The 21,430-nt window shown below is 53.1% G+C and overlaps 2 protein-coding genes across 2 annotated transcripts; one reads left to right on the top strand and one right to left on the bottom strand.

Annotated features, from left to right (window-relative positions):
- The first annotated feature begins 2,707 nt into the window (after nt 1–2,707).
- ZSCAN22 (zinc finger and SCAN domain containing 22) lies at nt 2,708–6,823 on the top strand. Its single transcript, XM_049787037.1, has 2 exons — nt 2,708–3,216; nt 5,309–6,823. Exons 1-2 carry the CDS (start codon nt 2,817–2,819, stop codon nt 6,388–6,390), a joined length of 1,482 nt encoding a protein of 493 aa, XP_049642994.1. The 5' UTR covers nt 2,708–2,816; the 3' UTR covers nt 6,391–6,823.
- Nucleotides 6,824–11,062: 4,239 nt separating this feature from the next.
- Nucleotides 11,063–15,118, bottom strand: A1BG (alpha-1-B glycoprotein). The gene is made up of 8 exons (XM_049787034.1): nt 15,056–15,118; nt 14,923–14,958; nt 14,308–14,586; nt 13,880–14,149; nt 13,476–13,772; nt 12,629–12,928; nt 11,568–11,855; nt 11,063–11,253 (listed from the first exon to the last, which is right to left on the bottom strand). Exons 1-8 carry the CDS (start codon nt 15,090–15,092, stop codon nt 11,246–11,248), a joined length of 1,515 nt encoding a protein of 504 aa, XP_049642991.1. The 5' UTR covers nt 15,093–15,118; the 3' UTR covers nt 11,063–11,245.
- Nucleotides 15,119–21,430: the final 6,312 nt, after the last annotated feature.

Raw genomic sequence — 21,430 nt, 5'->3', positions numbered from 1 at the left:
GGTCTGAACCCCAGCACCCCACAGGGCCCCCCTCAAGGCCCACCGGGAGCAATTGTGCGTGCAGAGCCCAGAGTAAGCCGCCTTGAACACGCCGGGTGTGCGGCCCCAAAGCGACCAAAGCAAAAAGTTTTCTCTGCTGTCCGGAAGGGAAGGGACTCGGGAATGCTCTGGCGGCGGAAGGACAGGAGAAGAGCTGTGAACAAGACCTGTTAAGATGTGCGGCTGTTCCTCTGCATAGGTCGTGACCATGACATTATTATCTGATGATCGCCTCTAGCCTGCTCAGTGCTTCATTCCCATTTAGGAAGAATAGTCTGTCGCCAGTATATACAACATTTTCCCATTCCTTATTTGATGGACATTTATTTAGGTTGTTCGGGGGGGGGGAGGCTGTTACTGTTTAATGCTACTGTGGACCTCTGTGTACACGTTTTTGTGTGGATACCAGTTTTCTATATTTTGTTCTGTTTGGGGGGCCTCACCTAGCAATGCCTGGGGTTACTCCTGACTTTATGCTTAGGAATCATTCCTGGCAGATTCTAAGAACATAGGTGTTGCCAGAGATTGAACCCTGCTCAAAGCAAACCCTACTTGAAGGGCAAGTACCCACCCTTCCTGCTATCGCTTCAGGCCCGTGTGTCTTTTTTTCTTCAAGCAGCTATAAGATGGTATTTCATTATGCTGGGGTCTTTTGTTTTTGTTTTCTGTGACAAAGGATTGGGCCAGAAGTCATTAAGTTATCTCCAGTGGTACTTAGGGACCCTGTGCAATGATCAAACTAGAGATTTGGGGCTGGAGTTCCTTGGCACCCCATATGGTCTCCCAAGCCCCACCAGGAGTAAGCCCTGAACACAGCCAGTGTGACAACCACCACACACACACACACACACACACACACACACACACACACACACACACACACACACACACACACACACACACAGTATTTATTTTTCCCACACCCAGAGGTGCTCAGGGCTTACTCCTAGCTCTGTGCTCAGGAATCAGTCCTGGCAGGGCTGGATTGGGAGCTTACAGGTTGCTAGGAATCAAACCCAGGCCAGCCATAGGCAAAGCAAGAGCCTTATGCACTGTACTATTGCTCCAGTTCATCCCCTAGTACTGTTTGTCCAATCCTTCATGTGTGTGTGCCAGGGGCAATTTCTGAGCATAGAACCAGGAGGAACCCCTGAGCACTGCTGGGTGTGACCCAAAAAAAAAACAAAGAAAAGAAAACCCCAGGGTCAGAAAAATAGCACAATGGGTAAAGTGCTTTTTTTGCATGTGTCTGACCTAGGTTTGCTTCTGGCACCCCAAATATTCCCCCTAGCTTTGCCGGGAGTGATCCCTAAATACCACTAGGTATACCCCTGAAAAAAAAAAAAAAAACCTAGTTCTTTGTAAATGAATAAATGTTAGGGTTCTAAGGGACCAGAGCATTTATAAATAGTACACAGTAGGTAGGGTATTCACTTTATATGCAGCCAACTTAAATTCAATCCCAGGTGGCCCCCACAAGCTTGTCAGGAATGATCCCCGAGCAGAGTCAAAAGTAAACCCTGAGCACTAACCGGGTGTGGCCCAAAAGTAAAAAAAAAAAAAAAAAACTACAGAGTTTTAAATAAATTGAAGATCAGGAAGAAATCATAATAGAAGAAGAAAAAAGAAAACCACCTGTGGGGCCAGAGCAATAGCACAGTGGGTCGGGTTTTTGCTTTGCATGTGGCCAACCCAGGTTCGATCCCGGCATACCATATGGTCCCCTAACCTGCCAGGAGTAATATCTGAGTGCAGAGTCAGGAGTAACCCCTGACTGCTTCCTGGTGTGGTCCAAAAACAAACAACAAAATTCGAGTTTAGGAGGTAGTCGAAGACCATGCAATGCCAGGAAGTGAATACTTAACCTGTAGGCATGTTAGATCTTTGAACTATCTTTCTAACCCCTACAAAAAATATTTTGAGCTAAATAATAATAGTGTAACAAAACTTGAGGATGAGCATCTGAAGCTACATTTAGAGAAAAAAATATGTGGCCATAAATACATTAGAAAAGAAGAAAAGGAGCATATGCTTTGCGTGCACAAGAATGTGGCGCCCAGAGCATTGAGCCAGGAGTAGCCCCTTAGCACCACTGGGTGTGACCCAAAAACTAAAATTGAGGGGGGCCCGGAGACAGCACAGCGGCGTTTGCCTTGCAAGCAGCCGATTCAAGACCAAAGGTGGTTGGTTCGAATCCCGGTGACCCATATGGTCCCCTGTGCCTGCCAGGTGCTATTTCTGAGCAGACAGCCAGGAGTAACCCCTGAGCAACGCTAGGTGTGGCCCAAAAACCAAAAAAAAAAAAAAAAAAAAAAAAGCTAAAATTGAGGAAAGGTAAAGACCAAACGCTGAAAGCATGGTCCTTATATCTATCTCAGAAGCTACAAATAGATAGCAAGCATCTGGCTTTGTGTTCTGTACATACCCCAAACAGGCTCCCTCGCGGTCAGGCTGCCTTGGTTTTTAACTCAGCAGCCACCATCCTTCCACTTTTAGGAAACTTTGGGTAAATCTTTTCTTCCTCAGGGTCTGTTTATGCGTAACCATAAAATGGGGAAAATTCCATTTCCTGAGCTTGCTGTGGATTTTAAGTTAGTTGCTACGTGTGGTCACTTAGAAGAGTGGGTGCTGCGTGATTATTTTGATCATCTATGCCTTTGCCAAGTAAGAATCACGTCTCCTGGGGGGGCCCCAGATTTCCTGTGCTGACCAAATTCTGATCCTCCTGCAGACCCAGTTCCCAGACTCCGCCCTTGTCTTGCTGGAGGGCTCGTCCAATGGCCATCCCCAAGAGCCCCCTGAGCACTGTGTGCTGGAAACAGGATGACTTCCTCCGAGTGAAGGTGGAGAACGAAAGGGCAGACTTTCCCCTGGTCCGGGAATCTAGCCTCAGCCACACTCCCCACCCGGAGGCTGCCCGCCTGCGCTTCCGGCACTTCCGTTATGAGGAGACGTCTGGTCCACAGGATGCACTTGCCCAGCTGTGGGAGCTGTGCCGGCAGTGGCTGCGGCCAGAGATGCACTCGAAGGAGCAGATCCTGGAGCTACTAGTTCTGGAGCAGTTCTTGGGGACACTACCCCCTGAGATCCAGACCTGGGTGGAAGCCCAGTGCCCCAAGAGCAGTGAGGAGGCTGCCGTGATGGTGGAAGATGTGACTCAAGTGCTGATTAAGAAAGGTGAGGAGGGGCCCGGAGAGATAGCACAGCGGTGTTTGCCTTGCAAGCAGGCGATCCAGGATCAAAGGTGGTTGATTTGAATCCCGGTGTCCCATAGGGTCCCCCGTGCCTGCCAGGAGCTATTTCTGAGCAGACAGCCAGGAGTAACCCCTGAGCACCGCCGGGTGTGGCCCAAAAAAAAGAAAAAGAAAGGTGAGACAGGGCTGGAGAAATAGCACAACGGCAGGGCATTGCCTTGCATGCAGAAGGAAGGTGGTTCGAATCCTGGCATCCCATAGGGTCCTCTGTGCCCACCGGGGGCCATTTCAGAGCGTAGAACCAGGAGTAGCCCCTAAGCGCTGCCAGGTGTGACCCAACCCCACACACACAAAAAAAAAAAAAAAAGAAGAAGAAGAAAGAAAGGTGAGGAAACAGGTCTTAGTTTGGGACTGGAATGTGGGGGTGCAGTATTCATATTTGATTTAGGCACAGTCTCATGTGTTTCCCTCTACCAGACTCTTCACCTGTTTTGATTGCTTATGTCCAAGTAAGAAGCCTCCTGGTTAGCTCTGGACTCCTATTCAGTTTCTCATTTGAGCTTCCTTTACATTGGCTTCATCCTTAAGTGACTTTTCTTCCCAGTTGGCACAGCAACCCCAAGCTTGTGTTATACTGACTGAGAGACCCCAGGGAAAAACGTGCAAGGCCCTCAGGCCGAGCTTGATACTCTTGTCTTTAGCAAGCCCCAAAGAAAACCAGCTGGTACCAGAAGAGGCCTTGCGCTGAAGTGGGGATGAGGAACAGAACTTAGGTATCCCTATGCATCTCCTTTGATTCCTCTTTGCATTGCCTCTTGGGCTTGGGCCAAGGGATCAGACATTGGCATGCAGCCAACCGTTATTCTATCCCCATAACCTAAGAACCCAAGATGGTCCTGTGAGCCCACCAGAAGCGATCCTTGAGCACAGAACGAAGCAAACCCTGAGCACATTGGGTGTTGCGCAAAAACAAAAACACCTGTCCCAGGCCAGAGGCATGTTCCAGCCAGGAAAAACCCATATCTGAGTCAGTTCAGAGAAAAAATGTGCTTTGAGCTATAGTGTAGCAGGTAGTGTTGCATGCGTCCAACTTGGTTTGATTCCCGATATCACATATGAACCCAGAAAGACCACCAGGAATGATCCCCAAACACAGAACCAGGAGTGAGCTCTGAGCACCACTAGGGGTAACCTAAAAAACAACAAAACACCCCCTGCCCAATAAAAGCAGAATGAGTTGCGGACAGTTGTGATAGACTCTGGCTTGGCCTGATGATAGCAGATGGTTGGATAGCATGCCTGGTTAGAATGAGCATGGACTTGGACAGAAAAGAACTTTCAGGAGCTGGGGCCTAGCATGAGGGAGCAAGTACAGAGCACCTGGCACAGACGACCTACACCACCCTCCTCTTTTACTTGTTCCCCTACTCTTATCTATTCTCAATAGTATTTTCCTTCTGACACATAGCGAAAATCAGGAGCCCTGAAGAATGAAGCATTTGGGGCCAGCGTGAAGACAGAGGGTCTGCCTTGCATATGGTCGACCCACGTTCGATCTCTGGCATCCCATATGGTCCCCCAGGCCTGCCAGGAGTAATTTCTGAGTGCTGAGCCAGAATCCCTGAGGGCTGGCAGGTGTGGACAAACTCCCCAAACCCCCCAAAAAAAGCATTTGAGGAAAAGGAAAAGGAAGAGGGGACTAGAACCTGTGATGTCACTTTATCAGGGGTACAGAAGGACCTGGACCAGAGTGATAGCACAGCAGGTAGGGCATTTGCCTTGCACGCTACCAACCTGGGTTTGGTCCCTGACATCCCATATGGTCTTCCAAGTCTTCCAGGGCTAGGAGTAACCCCTGAGTGCCACTGAGTGTGGCCCAAAAACAATAAAGAAAAAAAGAAGGACCTTGTGCCCATTGTCATCCCATCTAAGACTTCAAATGAAAAGCTTGCCTTGGAAATAGGGCCAGGTGTCAGGAGTGGTTCCCATTTCCCTTTCAGAGGAAGGCCAGGATCTGTGGAGTGGAGAAGGCCTAGAGTGGAGGAATGGTCATGCTGTGGTTTGGATCGTTTCAGGATGGGAACCAGAAGCCGAACTGTCAGAGGCAAACGACAAACAGAGTGACTCAGAAGAGTCAGAACCTTCAGACAGGGCCACTGAAACTCTTGAGGAAGAGTGTGTTTCCCTGGGATCTACCTTTGGCAATTCCTGTAAATCCGAGGGCAGCTCGGAGCGGCAGGAGGACCTCTCAGAGGTTATCTGGACCAAGTCTGGCACCCAAGAGATAGATCTCGGGAAAACATCAGTGCTCCACAAGGATGCTCCTACCGAGCAGCCCAGCTGTGAATCTGGTGTCTTGGGGAATATGCCCAATGCGTGGACAAACTTCACCTCCCAGGAGGAGCCTCCTCTAGAAGAGAAATTTGACCCATTGGATGGTTATGGGACAGAACTTCCACGTCTGTATTCTGGGAGGAAGTCCACCAAGTGTGGCCAATGCGGGAAAACATTCCAGAGCCCCTTGACCCTGGAGGCACACCAGAAGAGCCATTCCCGAAAGACACCGCATGCCTGCAGAGAGTGTGGCAAGGCCTTCCGCCGCAGCACACACCTGGCCCAGCACCTGGTTGTCCACACGGGAGCAAAACCCCACGAGTGTAAGGAGTGTGGCAAGGCCTTCAGCCGGGTCACCCACCTAACTCAGCACCGGAGGATCCACACGGGGGAGAAGCCCTACGCGTGTGGGGAGTGCGGCAAAACTTTCAGTCGCAGCACCCACCTCACCCAGCACCGGCGGGTGCACACGGGGGAGCGGCCCTACGAGTGCGAGGAGTGCGGCAAGGCCTTCAGTCAGAGGACCCACTTGACTCAGCACCAGCGCATCCACACTGGCGAGAAGCCCTACAAGTGTGATACTTGCGGGAGAGCCTTTAGTGACTGCTCGGCACTGATCCGGCATCTCAGGACCCACTCTGGGGAGAAGCCGTATCAGTGTCAGATGTGCCCCAAGGCCTTTAAGCAGAGCTTTTCCCTCATCGAACATCAGAGAATCCACACCGGGGAGAAACCCTACAAGTGCAGGGACTGTGGGAAGTCCTTTAGCCGCAGCTCAGCACTCATGCTTCACCTGAGGATCCACTTTACTGTGCTGCAGTGACCAGAGAAAGCCTGGACATCACAGTCTCTCCTCAGGACCAACAGCTAGGAATCTTGAGCTTCTAAAGGGCCAAGGATAGGGTGAGTAACGACAGCCCAGAAAGGATAAGTTGGTTGAGGACAGGCTTTGGCACTGTCCAGAAACACTTCTGCACTTGGTGGCTCGAATCTCTTGATGAATGCAAAAGTGTTCATGCCAGCTTCAGAAGCTTCCAAAGGATTCTGCCACCCCCATTCTCATCTCAGAGGACAGCTGAGCTGAGAGTTTTGATTGGCCTTCAGAGCAAGGCTGAATGAAGCCTCTGTCAGGACTGTTGGTCTCGAGATGCTCTGGGCAGGGAAGGTCCAGTTTCGTGTTCCATGTGGCTCCTCTTCTTCACTGTTCCTCATGCTTAGCCCAGAAAGGGGCTTGTTCACATCCACCTGTGTCTTCACATCTTTCTCTTTCTCCGCTGTATGCTTTTAACTCTGACCTGTGAGGTTGTCTTTTCCAGAAAGTCTTCTCCATACCCTGTCTCTGACATGCTCCATTTTAATCAAGGCTATTACTTGCTTCTTACAGTGCCCATTTCTCCCTCTTTCCACATTCGTCAGCCCTGATGGTTTTACTCCTAAACTCACTTTTATCTCTTCTCCACCATCGTGATCTTTTTTTTTTTTTTTTTTTTTTGGGTCACACCCGGCAGTGCTCAGGGGTTATTCCTGGCTCCAGGCTCAGAAATTGCTCCTGGCAGGCATGGGGGACCATATGGGACGCCGGGATTTGAACTGATGACCTTCTGCATGAAAGGCAAACGCCTTACCTCCATGCTATTTCTCCGGCCCCAGCACCATCGTGATCTTATGGGAACCTTCTCACTTCTTATCCTAGGTCCAGCAGGGATCTCCTTCCTGACCACTTCTGCCTTCATTCTCTTCTGCCCATCCCGCTTCCAGATACATTCTTTTTTTGTTTTTGTTTTTGTTTTTGGGTCACATCTAGCAGCGCTCAGGGATTACTCCTGGCTCTAGGCTCAGAAATCGCTCCTGGCAGGCTCAGGGGACCATATGAGATTCGAACCACTGACCTTCTGCACGCAAGGCAAACCTTGCCTCTATGCTATCTCTCCACCACCACCCCCAGGTACATTCCTTTTTTTTTTTTGGTTTTTGGTTTTTGGTTTTTGGGTCACACCGGCGGCGCTCAGGGGTTCCTGGCTCCATGCTTAGAATTCGCCCCTGGCAGGCACAGGGAACCATATGGGATGCCGGGATTCGAACCACCGTCCTTCTGCATGAAAGGCAAACGCATTACCTCCATCTCTCCGGCCCCCCAGGTACATTCTTTACCAGCCTCCATTGGGCTTTTCTGCAACCCAAATCTTATCATGTCACTTCCTGAGGGAGAGCTCCCTTTGTGATTTCTGTATAGCAAGGCTGAGTTGGGTACACATCTGCCTACCTATATCACTTTGGGCCCTTAGCAGTTTCTTCAGTTATAGTCACCTGCTTGTGTAAATAGCAATGTTAAAATGTGTTCAAAGCTCCGTCTGGGGCAGAGTGGTAAGGCATCTGCCATGCCAGCGCTAGCCTAGGATGGACCCAGTTCAATCCATCTGGTCCCCCAAGCCAGGAGCGATTTCTGAGCTCATAGCCAAGAGTAACTCCTGAGCATCACCGGGTGTGGCCCAAAAATTAAAACAAAAAAAAGTTCCTTCTGCCATTCCTGATCATTTGTGGCCTGACCCCAGTCTCATTTCCTGCTGAGGCCCACCTTCCAGGGTAGGCTACATAGAACTAACTAGCTGTGTAGAACTCTTTGTGGTTCCTAAAGAAGCCATATTTCTTCCAGCCTATGTGCCTTTGTGATTGGAGCTCTTCTTTCTCTTCATTTTTGTTTGTTTGTTTTGTTTTGGAGTCACACTTGGCAGTGCTCAGGTTCTGACTCCTGGCTCTGTGCTCAGGATCAGTCTTGGAAGTGCTTGAGGGAATATGTGCTGAGATAAAATCTGGAGGGCAAATGCTCTAAATATATTTTCACAACAAAGCCTCCCCCAAGCTCCTTGAGATTTCAGCTTGCCCTCCCTGCTTCCAGAGCACTTGCTGTTTACCTCTCTCAATCCTCCTACCTGCTGTATTTATTCCTTGCAGAGTGTGCAGCCTATCGGGCTTCCAAAACAGGGGCCATATCCTACCCTCAGTATCCATGGCACAGGGCTCTTATTGCCACTGAATGGATAGACTATGACTGGTGCCTTCTGTGAGACAGTAACTCTGCCCACGTCATCCTTATATATGTTTACATAGCTGCCTCCCTACCAAGTATGGACCCTAGAAGGCCAGAACTGTGTGACCTTTCTAGGGTCCCTAATTCTCACACCTGCCCAGTATTCAGTGGTCTCAGTAATGTTACTGTACTGAATCTTGTCCTTTCTGTGGCTCTTGAGTCCCCAGAAGGTAGACTGAGTGGTACCAGCATCCTATTGATGTATTGATTGTATCCTATTGATACACTCTCTGGCCTCACAGTTTTGCATCCCTGACCCTCTTGACAGGTTGTGTCTGTCACGGGAAGTTGCAGCCTCTTTTCCTAATTGTCAGGGTGTTGGCCTTCCTTTTTTTTTTTTTTTTTTTCAATAATCCCATCATATGTGAATCATTTGACCTGCCATAATGTTCTCACTCTGTCAATATCTTGCTTTTGGCAGTTTTTGAGCATTCTCCCAACATCAGTTGAGACTAGAAAACTAACCAAGGAGAGAAGTTGTCCATTAAGTTGAGACACAGTTTGTCACACATAGTGTAGCCAAGAAAGACTGAAAGATAGGGAAAACTGACCAGGGCAGGGAAAGCTCAGAGCTGAGACACATTCTCAGTGAAGTGACCAAACAGACCTAGGCCTAAAGTCATAACTCTCGAGTCCCATTCCTCGCCAGAGCTGCTCTGGGGCCCTCAGATGACTCTCCTGAACCTTGGTGACCTGCTCATTAGGAAAAGACTGGGCTTTGTGCCATGCCTGACCCAGGATTTGGTTTCCTCCTCATGTCTCCATCTTTTTTCTTACTTATGCCTTACTTATGTCTGCTCTCCTCATGTCTGCACCGGAGAATTGATGTTTCTATCCCCTGCCCAATTTTATGTGAAAGGGGAGGAAGTCAGAGGGAATAAAGATCTTTCTTAATGACCACTTGTGCTTTCTTTCTGCCAGATAATCACAATCTCATTTGATGATATCTCATCATCTCATTTGATCCTCATAGAATTTGAGTGCAGGGGCCGGAGAGATGGCATGGAGGTAAGGCGTTTGTTTGCCTTGCATGCAGAAGGACGGTGGTTCAACTCCTGGCACCCCATATGGTCCCCTTTGCCTGCCAGGAGCAATTTTTGAGCACAGAGCCAGGAGTAACCCCTGAGTACTGCCAGGTGTGACCCAGGAATAAAAAATAAATAGGGGCCAGAGAGATAGCATGGAGGTTAAGTCAGAGGGAATAAAGATCTTTCTTAATGACCACTTGTGCTTTCTTTCTGCCGGATAATCACAATCTCATTTGATGATATCTCATCATCTCATTTGATCCTCATAGAATTTGAGTGCAGGGGCCGGAGAGATGGCACGGAGGTAAGGCGTTTGCCTTTCATGTAGAAGGACGGTGGTTTGAATCCCGGCATCCCATATGGTCCCCTTTGCCTGCCAGGGGCGATTTCTGAGCATAGAGCCAGGAGTACCCCTGAGCACTGCCAGGTGTGACCCAAGAACCAAAAAAAATAAAATGAAATAAAGGAATATAGAGGGTATATATTGTAGGCACTAAACTGTAAGCAAGATAGAGACAAGCAACCAAAATACATGTTCAAGGAAGGACAGTGAGGTTGAAGAGCAAGTCAGTAGCCCTGTTTAAAAGGCTGGAGAGACTAGGAAGAAAGGTGCTTGCCTGGTGTGCACTCACCCCGTTTGAATCCTTGCATTGCATATGGGGTTGATCCATGGAGAGCTGACTGATCAGAGGTACCTAGTGAGCGGCCGGGGCAGTGGTACAAGCAGTACGGTGCTTGCCTTATGTGCGCTAACCTAGGATGGACCACGGTTCAATGCGAGGCATCCCATATGGTCCTCCAAGCCAGGAGTGATTTCTGAGCACACAGCCAGGAGGAACCCCTGAACCCAGAGCGTCACCGGGTGTGGCCCAAAAGCCAAAAAAGAAAAAAAAGTACCTAGGGAGGAGGTGGCCTCTTAGTGGGAGAAGGTCTTAAAAAACGGTCTAGGGGGCCCGGAGAGATAGCACAGTGGCGTTCGCCTTGCAAGCAGCCGATCCAGGACCAACGGTGGTTGGTTCGAATCCTGGTGTCCCATATGGTCCCCCGTGCCTGCCAGGAGCTATTTCTGAGCAGACAGCCAGGAGTAACCCCTGAGCATTGCCGGGTGTGGCCCAAAAAAACAAAAAATAAATAAAAAACGGTCTAGGAACCAGTGCTCAGCCCTTCCACCTTTAGGACTAACCCCAGACAAACCTTTAAAACCAAAACAGACTCAAGCAGGCCTCAGTGGCCACTCAGGCCCACACTTTTTCCCCTAGCCCTAGATGTCCTGCCCCATTGACCAACGATGTGTTTTAAATCTTTATTTATTGATTCTGGGAGCGGAAAGGAAGCACCTTTAACACACACACACACACCAGATGTGTTTTAAATCTTTATTTATTGATTCTGGGAGCGAAAAGGAAGCACCTTTAACACACACACACACACACACACACACACACACACACACACATTCACAGGAAATCCAGCCTCAGTTGAGCTCCAGCAGTGGGACATCGGAACCAGAGTGGAGAAAGTGCTTCCCAAGAGGACATCCACCGTCAGGGCCTGCAGCAGCATCAGCTTACTGGACAGATGGGCCAAACGGAGAAAAGGTTGAGTTGAGTGACTCTATCCTCCCCAGGGGCATCAGGGCTGCTCTCAATGGCCTGGATGAGGCCAGCGGAAAGGAAGTGATGTCAGCTGCCACCCGAGACCCTCTACCCCTACCCTATGCCTGGATCTCCTTCCCAACGACTGAACCACTCTCTGACTCGACCTTGGGCTAGTGGTTCCAGTGCCAGGCTCACTATCCAACATGCTTGAGCTCCAGGGAGTGGGCACAATGTGGGCAAAAGCTGTGACATGGAGTCCAGCCCTCTGGCCCCATGGACGCCTCACCTGCCACCTTCAGCTCCACTGGGTCACTAGGTTCTGACAGGACCGGACTGGGCCCCCTGGGCTTGTACTTGCAGCTGTAGATCCCGGCATGCTGGGGCCCCACGTAGGACAGCTTGAAGTCCAGAGAGGGTTGATCAGACCAGCGTTGTAGGAAAGGCTTCTCGTCACCTGCCCGCAGCAGCTGGAAGTAGACCTTGGCCACTGGGCTCTCGCAGCGTAGGACAGCATCATGCCCTGGGCTCACGGGGCCAGTCCACAGGGCAGAGAGCCGTGGCTTGGGAGCCGGTCCTGGGCAGAACAGCCTGGTGAATGCCGGCTCTGGCAGCTGCCACTCAGCACCCCTGCACCTGTCCGCCCCCCCACACTAGGGCCCAGTGCTTGTGTGCCTTGAGGTGGCATATCAGAGGACGCCCCGTGCCATTTCACAACCTCTCTCTAAGGTTACTGCACGGTGACTGTGTTGTCTTTGTTATCCTTTCCTTGAGATCGGCAAGTCCCCCGACTGGGGGGTGTGCCAAGGCTTCTTAGGATTCCAAGAGAAGGAAAAGAAACAGGGTCCCTGGATGCAGGACGTGGCCCTTCCAAAGACGAGGCTCACTCTGGGCTCTGGGCTCAGCACTTGCCTCCCCACTGCAGCTAATGTGCACATCAGAGGAATTAACGCATCAGGGACGTCATGGGCACAGGGACAAGTGTGAGGGTAACACTGACAACCGTGGGTGCCAAGTCTCCGGGGACTTGAAGGGTGAAATCTGAGTCTAAGTTCCCTCTTAAGTCTTCGTGCCCAGGAACCTCAAGACCTGTCCCTAGGAAGGGGCCTGTCTGTGCTTACAATCCCTGGAGTCGGGGCCAGAGAGATAAATGGAAGTAAGGCGTTTGCCTTGCATGCAGAAGGACGGTGGTTCGAATCCCGCCATCCCATAGGGTCCCCCGAGCCTGCCAGGAGTAAGCCCTGAGCGATGCCAGGTGTGACTCAAAAAAAAAAAAAATCCGTGGGGTCACTAAGCAGGGGGGAAGGCTGCGCCTCTCTGCGCCCAGGCCCCAGCAGGGTCCCCCCTCACCGTCCACTCGCAGCTCCAGAGGGGCGCTGGGCTTGGACCCGGAGAAGGGCGCATTGGTGTCCAGGTAGACGCAGCTGTAGTTGCCGGAGTCGGCCACCGAGACTTCGCGCAGCTCGAAGAGGGCCTCGGAGCCCTCGGGGCTCAGGAACCGCAGCACCTGGGTGTGGCTGTTGCCTTCCTGGTACAGCAAGGCGAAGCGCAGGCCCGCCCGGGGCGCCCGGCACCGCAGCTGCACCCGAGTGCCAGGCTGGGGACTGGAGGTCGCTGGCTCTGCCAACAGCTCGGGCGCGGGGAGAGTCTCTGTGAAGAGGAGGAGGATGCAGGCCCGGTGGTAGTGGCCACAGGCTTTTGTAGGGGGTGGTGGGCTTTTTGTTGTTTGTTTTGGGTTTGGGGGCCACCTCCTGCGATGCTCAGGAACTCCTGGCTCTGCGCTCAGAAATCATTCCTGACAGGCTGGGGGGGACCCTATGGGATGCCGGGGGTCGAACCCCGGGGTGGGGAGGGGCCGCGTGCCAGGCAAACACCCTTCCCGCTGGCTATCCATCGCTCAGGCCCACGGCCTCAGCGCTTTGTGTTTTGGGGTTTGGTTGGTTGGTTGGCTGGCTTTGGGGCCACAGTCGGCGGAGCTCAGGGGCTCCTCTCCTGGCTGTCTACGCTCAGAAATCGCTCTTGGCCGGCTGGGGGACCCTATGGGATGCCGGGGATCGAAGCCGGGTCCGTCCAGGTCAGCCGCGTGCCGGTCAAACACCCTACCGGCCTGAGCACTCTGGAGAGGCCCCGCCGCAAAGCCGGACACCCGCGGCCCTGCAGGGCTGGCTGAGTTCTGCCCGGCCGGCGCGGGACCCACCGTCGTTGAGCCGCAGCTCCTGGGCCTCGCTGTCCTCGGACCAGCCCTGCGCCTCCCGCAGCCGGTAGCGGCAGGTGTAGGCGCCGCCCGCGCTGGGCGCCAGGTCCGCGAGGCGCAGGAACACGCGGTCCGGGGCGGTGCTGCTCATCGGCAGGCGCAGCTCCTCGTCGCCCCGCCGCAGCTGGAAGTCCACGCCGGCGTCCAGGGGCGCCGCGCACACGAGGGTCGTGGCCTCGCCGGGCCGCCGGAGCGCGCTTTCCTGCCACCCCAGGCTCAGCGTCGGCGCGGGCGGCTTCGCTGCGGGGCGGCACGGGCGCGCGTGGGTCACCCCGAGCGGCCCCCGGGCGCCCCGACCCAGCCCGCCCGCCCGGGACGCCGCCGCCGCCGCCTCCGGGAGCCCTCACCCAGCTCGCGGACGAGCACCGTGGCGCTGGGCGCGGAGGGCGCGCCCGCCGCGTGCGTGCGGTAGCTGCAGCTGTAGTTGCCCGCCTGCGCCCCCGGGAACACGGCCTCGCGCCCGTCCGGCTTCTGCGCGGCCTGCGGGGCGGCGTCGCCTTCTCGGCGCAGCTGGAACGTCACCCCGCGGAACGCGGCGCGGCACCGGAGGCTGACCTGCAGGCCCGGCGTGGTCCAGGGCACCGGGGTGGCCTCCAGCGACGGCGGCGGCAGCGACCCTGGGGACGGAGCGCAACGAATGGGACGGGCAGGGCGGAGGGGGGACCCGGGGCTGGGGACCCTAAGCAGCGGAACAGGCACGGGCGAGCCCAGGAGGGGGGTCGGGCTCCGGCCGCCCGAGCGCGCACGTTTCCAGGGACCCCGGCCCCGCACTCACCCGGCCCGGACACCTCCACCAGGTCGCTGAGCTCGCTCCAGTGGTCGCTCAGGCGGCAGCGGCAGCGGTAGAGGCCGCGGGTGGCCGCGGTCACGGCGCCCAGCGGGAAGCGACGCTCCAGGGCGGGCACGTCGAGGCGCACGGGCTCCTGGGCCGAGCCGTCCTTGAAGAGCTGGAAGGACCCGCTCGGCTCGCGGGCCCGGCACAGCAGCTCCAGCTGCGCCCAGGGCTCCTGCAGAGAGCCCGGCTCTGCCCACAGCTCCGGACGCGTGTCCACGACTGCGGGCGACCGAGCCGGGTCAGGGCCCTGAGCGGGGCCGCCGCCCCGGATCCAGACCCCAGACCTCAGACCCAAACCCAGACCCCCAGACGCAGACCTTGACCCAGAACCAGTTCCAGGCTCAGACCAGACCCCAGACCCCAGACCCCAGACCCAGACCCATAGCCAATCCCATACTTAGATCCCGGATCCCAGACCCAGACCCGCCCCGAATCCAAACCCAGACCTAGACCCAAAACCAGACCCATCCCCAGATCCCAGACTCAGACACAGCCCCAGATCCCAGACCCATCCCCAGACCCAAATTCAGACCCAGGCCAAGCCCGCGTACTCACAGAGAGCCGCCTCGGCCAGGGGCCCCAAGGCCATGCCTGCGAAGGAGAGAAAGAAGAGCCAGCGCCCCGGTGAGTACGGCCCAGTCCCGGCCCGACCCGATTCGCCCACCCGGGCCCGGGCCAAAGCCCTCACCGCACAGCAGCAGGAGCGAGAAGGTGCACGCCGTCATGCTGCCCGCCGGCCCGCTGGCCCTGCTGTGCCTGCTGTCCCCAGGCCTGCGGGGCAGATAATACCCCACGGGGGGCGGAAGGGCGCTGACCTTCCGGGAACGCGGGCGGGCCCCCAGCTGGCACAAAGGGGGCGGAACTCCCTCCTCTGGGCGGCCGCGCTGGATCGATAATCCCTGATAACCCTCCTGACCCTGGACCAGGCAGAGGGAGAGGGGGACAGGGAGACGGACCGGACTAGTCGGTGCTGGAGCGGGCTCTGCACGCAGGACAGTGCGGGTCCAGGCCCAAGGCCACGCACACGCACACGCACACACACAGCACACCAGTACATCATCATAGGAACTGATCATCTTGAGCACAGGAAACAGTTCAAAAGGCTCAACACAGCCTCCTGGGCCAGCTCCCAGGCATCCCAGGGTGCCATGAGCACCATCAGGAACAACCTGAAGGCGAGCTAGAAGTACCACTGGGTATGTCCAAAAGACAAAAGGGGGAAAGATCATTCATACTCTGGGCCCAAGCCATCTTACAGCCAGCCTGTTGGATTCCCTGACAGTCTCAACAATGGATCACTTCCACACAACCTGCACTTCACACATGGGAAAAGAGGCCCAAAAGATCGTGAAACTGACCCTGGGATGAAGGACTTACTTCAACCAAGGGACTGGAGCAATGCTACAGCAGATCGGGCGTTTGCCTTGCATGCAGTTCAATCCCCAGCATCCATATGGTCCAGAGCACTGCCAGGAGTAATCCTTGAGTGCTTCCAGGTGTGCACCCCCCAAAAAAACACAACTACTTCAATCAAGTCTAGGATGACACTTATGGAGCTCTTCACAGGGGCGGCAGCTCTGCTGTACGATACCCATAAAGATAAGGAGCCAGTTTCTCTTCTTATCTAACAGGAACCTTTCTGTACTCTCAGATCTGTTTACCAGCAGTTGCTTCTATGCACATCCTTAAATGGAAACAAAACCTGGGTCAGAGAGAGAGAGTACAGGGGTTTGCATAGAGCTAGCCTATGTTCAATCCCATCAGACAGCCATCCTGTGTGGTCCCTAAACCCTGCCAGAAGTGATTGCTGAGCACAAAGCCAAGAGTAAGACCTGAGCACAGCCAGGTGTAGTCCAAAAACCAAAAAAGTGTTCATCACATATTTAATGCATATGTGCCCTTGTGTGAAACATATGATCCTTGTGGGATCATCTCTCTTCTGATCCGCCCCACACAGGCCACATCTGGGCTGACACAGCACACAGAGAATGGCCTTGGGTCTGCGAATTTCCAAATTGTTGACTCTTCCGAATTAAAGCACAGAGAACTGTTTACATTTTGAAGGAAATGTTTACATTTTTCAAGAAGGTGCGAGTGTGAGAGGCTGCCCTTCCCGGGCTCTCATTCTGAGGCAGAAGGTGAGGTCTGTTGGTTGCTCCTTATGTAGGTTCTATGGTTAAGCCCTTCAAACAAAGACGAATACAGCCGATCCCATTTCTCCTCCTGGAAAGTTTCCCTCTTTATTTCTCTTAGTTTTTGTTTTGTTTTGTTTTGTTTTTGGGTTACACCCGGCAGCACTTAGGGGTTACTCCTGGCTCTATGCTCAGAAATCGCTCCTGGCATGTTTGAGAGACCATATGGGATACTGGGATTTGAACCACCAGCCTTCTGCATGCAAGGCAAATACCTTACCTCCATGCTATCTCTCCAGTCCCTATTTCTCTTAGTTATAGGCACTTAAATGAAGGTATGCCTATATGGACATTCAAAAGGGATGTTGGGGGACCAGAGCGGTAGCACAGCAGTAGGGCGTTTGCCTTGCACAGGCTGACCTGGGACACACTGCGGTTTGATCCCCTGGCATCCCATATGATTCCCCAAGCCAGGAGCGATTCCTGAGCTCAGAGCCAGGAGGAACCCCTGAGGGTCACGAGATGTGGCCCCCCTCCAAAAAAAAAAGGAACATTGGGAAGTGGATGGGACCCAGGAGCCAAGAGGTCTCAGGAGCACTGAATGGAAATAAAAAATGGTCAGACCTAAATACCCAACCTAAAGTCAACGATAATTGAATCAAGAGACCCAAACTACAACAAGCTAGACACAAAAGGGACTTGTTACTCTAGCAGTCCAGGAGGCATGCTGGGAACTAGGATGGAGGGAGGTCAATGCTGGTGGTGGAAATTGCTTTAATTCACTGTCACTATGTGCCTGAAATACATCTGTGAAAAACTCATAATTCACATTGGTTTAAATAAAAAAATTAAAAATAAAATAAACAAAAAAGAGGTACTGGAGAGATAGCACAGCGGTAAGGCGTTTTTGCCTTAGACACAGAAGGATGGTGGTTCGAATCCCGGCATCCCATATGGTCCCCCAAGCCTGCCAGGAGAGATTTCTGAGCATAGAGCCAGGAGTAACTCCTGAGCACTGCCGGGTGTGATCCAAAAAATTAAAAAAAAGAATGTTGGGGCTAGAGAAATTACAGTGGGTAGGATGCTTGCCTAGCATGTGACAGGCTTGATCCCCAACATCCCATATGGTCCCCCGAGCCTATCAGAAGTAATTTCTGAGCACAGAGCCAGAAATAACCCTTGAGTGTCCCTGGGTGTGGCTCCCAAAAAGAAAAAACAAACAAAAACTTTACTGGCGCTAGAAAGAGTACAGTGGGGCCGGGCGGTGGCGCTGGAGGTAAGGTAAGCCTTACCTGCGCTAGCCTAGGAGACGGACCGCGGTTCGATCCCCCGGCGTCCCATATGGTCCCCCAAGCCAGGAGCGACTTCTGAGCGCATAGCCAGGAGTAACCCTTGAGCGTCACCGGGTGTGGCCCCAAAAAACCAAAAAAAAAAAAAAAAGAAAGAGTACAGTGGGTAGGACACTTGCCTGACAAGTGGTAAGTCCAAGTGTAACCCCTGTACCCCATATGGTCCCTCAAGCCTGCCAGCAGCGATTCCTGAGTGCAGAGCCAGGAGCAAACCCTGGAAAGTGCCAGGTGTGGGTCCCCCCAAAAAATAGACAAAAAAAGAAAAAGAATTCAATGTGCTAGAGTGTATCCCTTATACATGGTGGCCCTGACTTGATCCCTGGCACCCCAGAACCATCAAATCCAAAGCACTGCCAGCCTGAACCTCCCTAAGCTATCATATCCACATGGACAGTGTAGTGGCCCCAGGCCCCAAGCACTGCTAACGAGCAGAATGCAACATTGACGGGAAACTCCTGCCTTGGCATGCTGGGCTGAAGACCTCAAAGCAGGCCGGTGAGTCCAGCCAGTAAGACCCAGGTGCCGTCAGGGACGGCATCACACACAGAGGCATGTGCTTCATTGTATTTTCTTTCATTTTGGTCTTTGAGCCACACCAGGACATGTTTGGGATCATTCCTGGCACTGTGCCCACATGCAAAGCATATGTTCCGGTCCTCCCTGTCCTCCAATAATTTTTTTTTTAATTTGGGGGTAGGGGCTGGAGTGATAGCACAGCAATAGGGTGTTTGCCTTGCACATGGCCGACACAGAACGGTACTGGGTTGAATCCTCGGTATCCCATATGGTCTCTTGGCCTGCCAAGAGAGATTTCTGAGACCAAAGCCAGGAGTAACCCTGAGCACTGCCGAATGTGGCCCAAAATTAAAAAAAAAAAAATTGGTGTTTGACCATAGTAATAGCACAGTGGGTAGGGTGCTTGCCTTGAGTGTGGCTGATCTGGGTTCAATCCCAGGCATCTCATTTGGTCCTCTGAGCACAGCCAGGGTAATTCCAGAGCCAAGAGTAACCCCTGAGCACTTCTGGTTATGGTCAAAAATAATAATAAAACAACCAAAAAAATTGGGGTTGTGGTTTGAACCAAACTTGGCGGTACTCAGGGTTACTGGGTGTTCATGCATCACACCTGACTTGGGTACCATTTAGGGTACTGGAGATGGAATTGCTGTACTATTTCTCAGTTTCCAAATAATACATTTGCTGGCACTGAAGTAATAACACAGTGGGTAAGGCATTAGCTTTGAATGCAGCCAACTCGGGTCCAATCCTCAGCAAACTATATGGTCATATGGGCCTGCCAGGAGTGATTCCTGAGCACAGAACCAAAAATAACTGGAGCGCTGCCAGGGGTGGCAAAAAAAAAAAAAAAAAAAAAATCTGTAATAAGAACAACAGGGTCGGGCCTGGAGAGATAGCACAGCAGCGTTTGCCTTGCAAGCAGGCAATCCAGGATCAAAGGTGGTTGGTTTGAATCCCGGTGTCCCATATGGTCCCCCGTGCCTGGCAGGAGCTATTTCTGAGCAGACAGCCAGGAGTAACCCCTGAGCACCGCTGGGTGTGGCCAAAAAGAACAACAGGGTCTGCAGAACTTCTAGATATACACAAATGCTGAAGGCCTCTGCTCCAGGCCCAGCACCAGGTATCACCGAAGAAAGCCCAGAGCAGAGATGTTGAGGAAGCTGCCTGCATTCCAGGAAGGGAATGAGTGCAGGGACACAACCAGGCCAACTCCAAGGCCCCACACAGAGAGGAATGGGCTCTGAGCAGGAATGAAGGCCGGGAACCCCACACCTGGGTTCCTGTTTACCATTTCCCCAGAGAGGGAGCCCCAACTTGTGCTGAACAAAAGAGTAGGCACCCGGTTCTCATGCATCCTCATCTCTGAGGGAACAGTACTTCCTCGATTGTGTAACCCTGGAATCCGGTCTCATGGGTATGAAACCAGGTTGTCCAGGTGTAAGAGACAATAGGCCCCTAACACTCCTACCAGTCCTGCCCCCGGTTTCCAGTGAGAGCTGCCACTCCTTCAAGGTCATGGCCCGGGCACCTGTTCAGACCTGCACAACCGCTACCAGCCAGAGCGGACCCTAGAGCAGCATCCAGCAGAACCTCTGGATCTCGGGGGGTAGCGAGCGTCAAGAACGTCCTAGGTACGAGGAGACATCAGTTTGCACAGAAGCGGGGACAAGCTGGGTTATATGACAAAGATGGAAGCAGGAAGGCCAGTGTAGGCCACCTGGAGGCGACCTTGATTCTGAGCATCATGACTGAGGGTCCTGGGACACACCCAGGAGGCAGCATGAAGTAACCCCTAGGGAGCTCAGGCCCATGAGAGCACCAAAATGTGCCCGACTGGGAGGTCTGTCATGAGCACCCAATCCTTGTAAGCAGCGGTGAGCCAGTGAAGACCAAGAAGCGGTGCCTCCCTGCCTGGGCGACTGTCACGAGGGTCAGGGGGCTTGATAATACCTGGGTGAGCGGGTTACTCAGCTAAGCCGCTGAAATCGGAATCTGATGTCAAAACTGCCCAGCTTGGGATCGTAGAGAGCAGGCAGCGGGGAGGGCGCTTTCCTTGCACAGTGTTGATCCGTGTGCAATCCTGGACATCCCAAGACCCTCCAGGAGCTGGGAGCCCTAGTGATAGCAAAACGAGGAGGGCGTTGCCCTACATGCCGCCGACCCAGGTTCGATCCCATATGGTACCCTGAATCCACCAGGAGTGATTCCTGAATGCAGAGCCAGGAGCAACCCGAGGAGCAACCCGAGGACCACCAGGTGTGGCCTAAAAAAACAAAAGTAAATAAAATAAAAATAAGACCCTCCAGGTGTGCTTTCTGAGAACAGAACTAGGGGGGCCTGAGCAAAGATGGGTGTGGACCAAAGTCAAAAGGAAAAACACACGGAAGCTGAAACCACAAAATGCTCAGCTCTGCTGGGCTCCCAGGCATTTCTCTCACGCACCATTGCAGAGTGCAGAGGCAGGTCAAGTGCCCGAGGGGGCCCCAGCAGACTTGTATATAGTTCCTGGCGCTGGCTACTGAACCAGCACCAAGTTGGCCAAGAATCCAGGGGAGGAGGCCCAAATGCAAACACAGAAAGGCAAACTGGACGGGAGGTATGGCTAACTGGGTGGCGACCTGGGTGAAATCCTAAGGGTCGCTCCTGCACATGGAATAAGCACCATAAGCCCCCTCAGGTCACTAACTGCTCCAAGCTCCTTTCCAGCCTGCTTCTTTGTTTTGTTTTGTTTTATTATTATTTGAGGCACTCGGGGGTCACTCCTGGTGCTCTGCATTCAAAACTCACTCCCAGCAGGCTGGGGGGGGGGGCAATACGGGAAAGCAGGAATAGAACTCAGGAATAGAATCCTCCCCACTGTGCTATCGCTCTAGCCCCAGTTCTCTTTTTGGCAAGGGTTGGGGGAACATTGGGTCATGCTGATAGTGCTCAAGGTTTATTCCTGGCTCTATGCTCAGGAATCACTCCCAACAATGCTGGGGGGGGGGGAGCTATCAGGGGTGATTTTATCCTGGTCAGTTAGTTGCCTGCAAGGCAAGTGCCTTACCCGCTGTATTCTCCCTC

Source organism: Suncus etruscus, chromosome 14, assembly GCF_024139225.1.
Source record: "Suncus etruscus isolate mSunEtr1 chromosome 14, mSunEtr1.pri.cur, whole genome shotgun sequence".
Lineage (NCBI taxonomy): Eukaryota > Metazoa > Chordata > Mammalia > Eulipotyphla > Soricidae > Suncus > Suncus etruscus.
Note: the sequence above shows the minus strand (reverse complement) of the source record. Positions and strands in the feature narration are given on the sequence as shown.

Bases quoted from the DNA above. Each gene is read 5' to 3' on its own strand.
- ZSCAN22 (XM_049787037.1), top strand. From the start codon at position 2,817: ATGGCCATCCCCAAGAGCCCCCTGAGCACTGTGTGCTGGAAACAGGAT. The intron at 3,217-5,308 runs GTGAGGAGGGGC...GGATCGTTTCAG, and splicing joins TCAAGTGCTGATTAAGAAAG to GATGGGAACCAGAAGCCGAA.
- A1BG (XM_049787034.1), bottom strand. From the start codon at position 15,092: ATGACGGCGTGCACCTTCTCGCTCCTGCTGCTGTGCG. The intron at 14,587-14,922 runs GTGAGTACGCGG...GGTCGCCCGCAG, and splicing joins CCTGGCCGAGGCGGCTCTCT to TCGTGGACACGCGTCCGGAG. The intron at 12,929-13,475 runs GTGGGTCCCGCG...TCCTCTTCACAG, and splicing joins GGAGCTGCGGCTCAACGACG to AGACTCTCCCCGCGCCCGAG.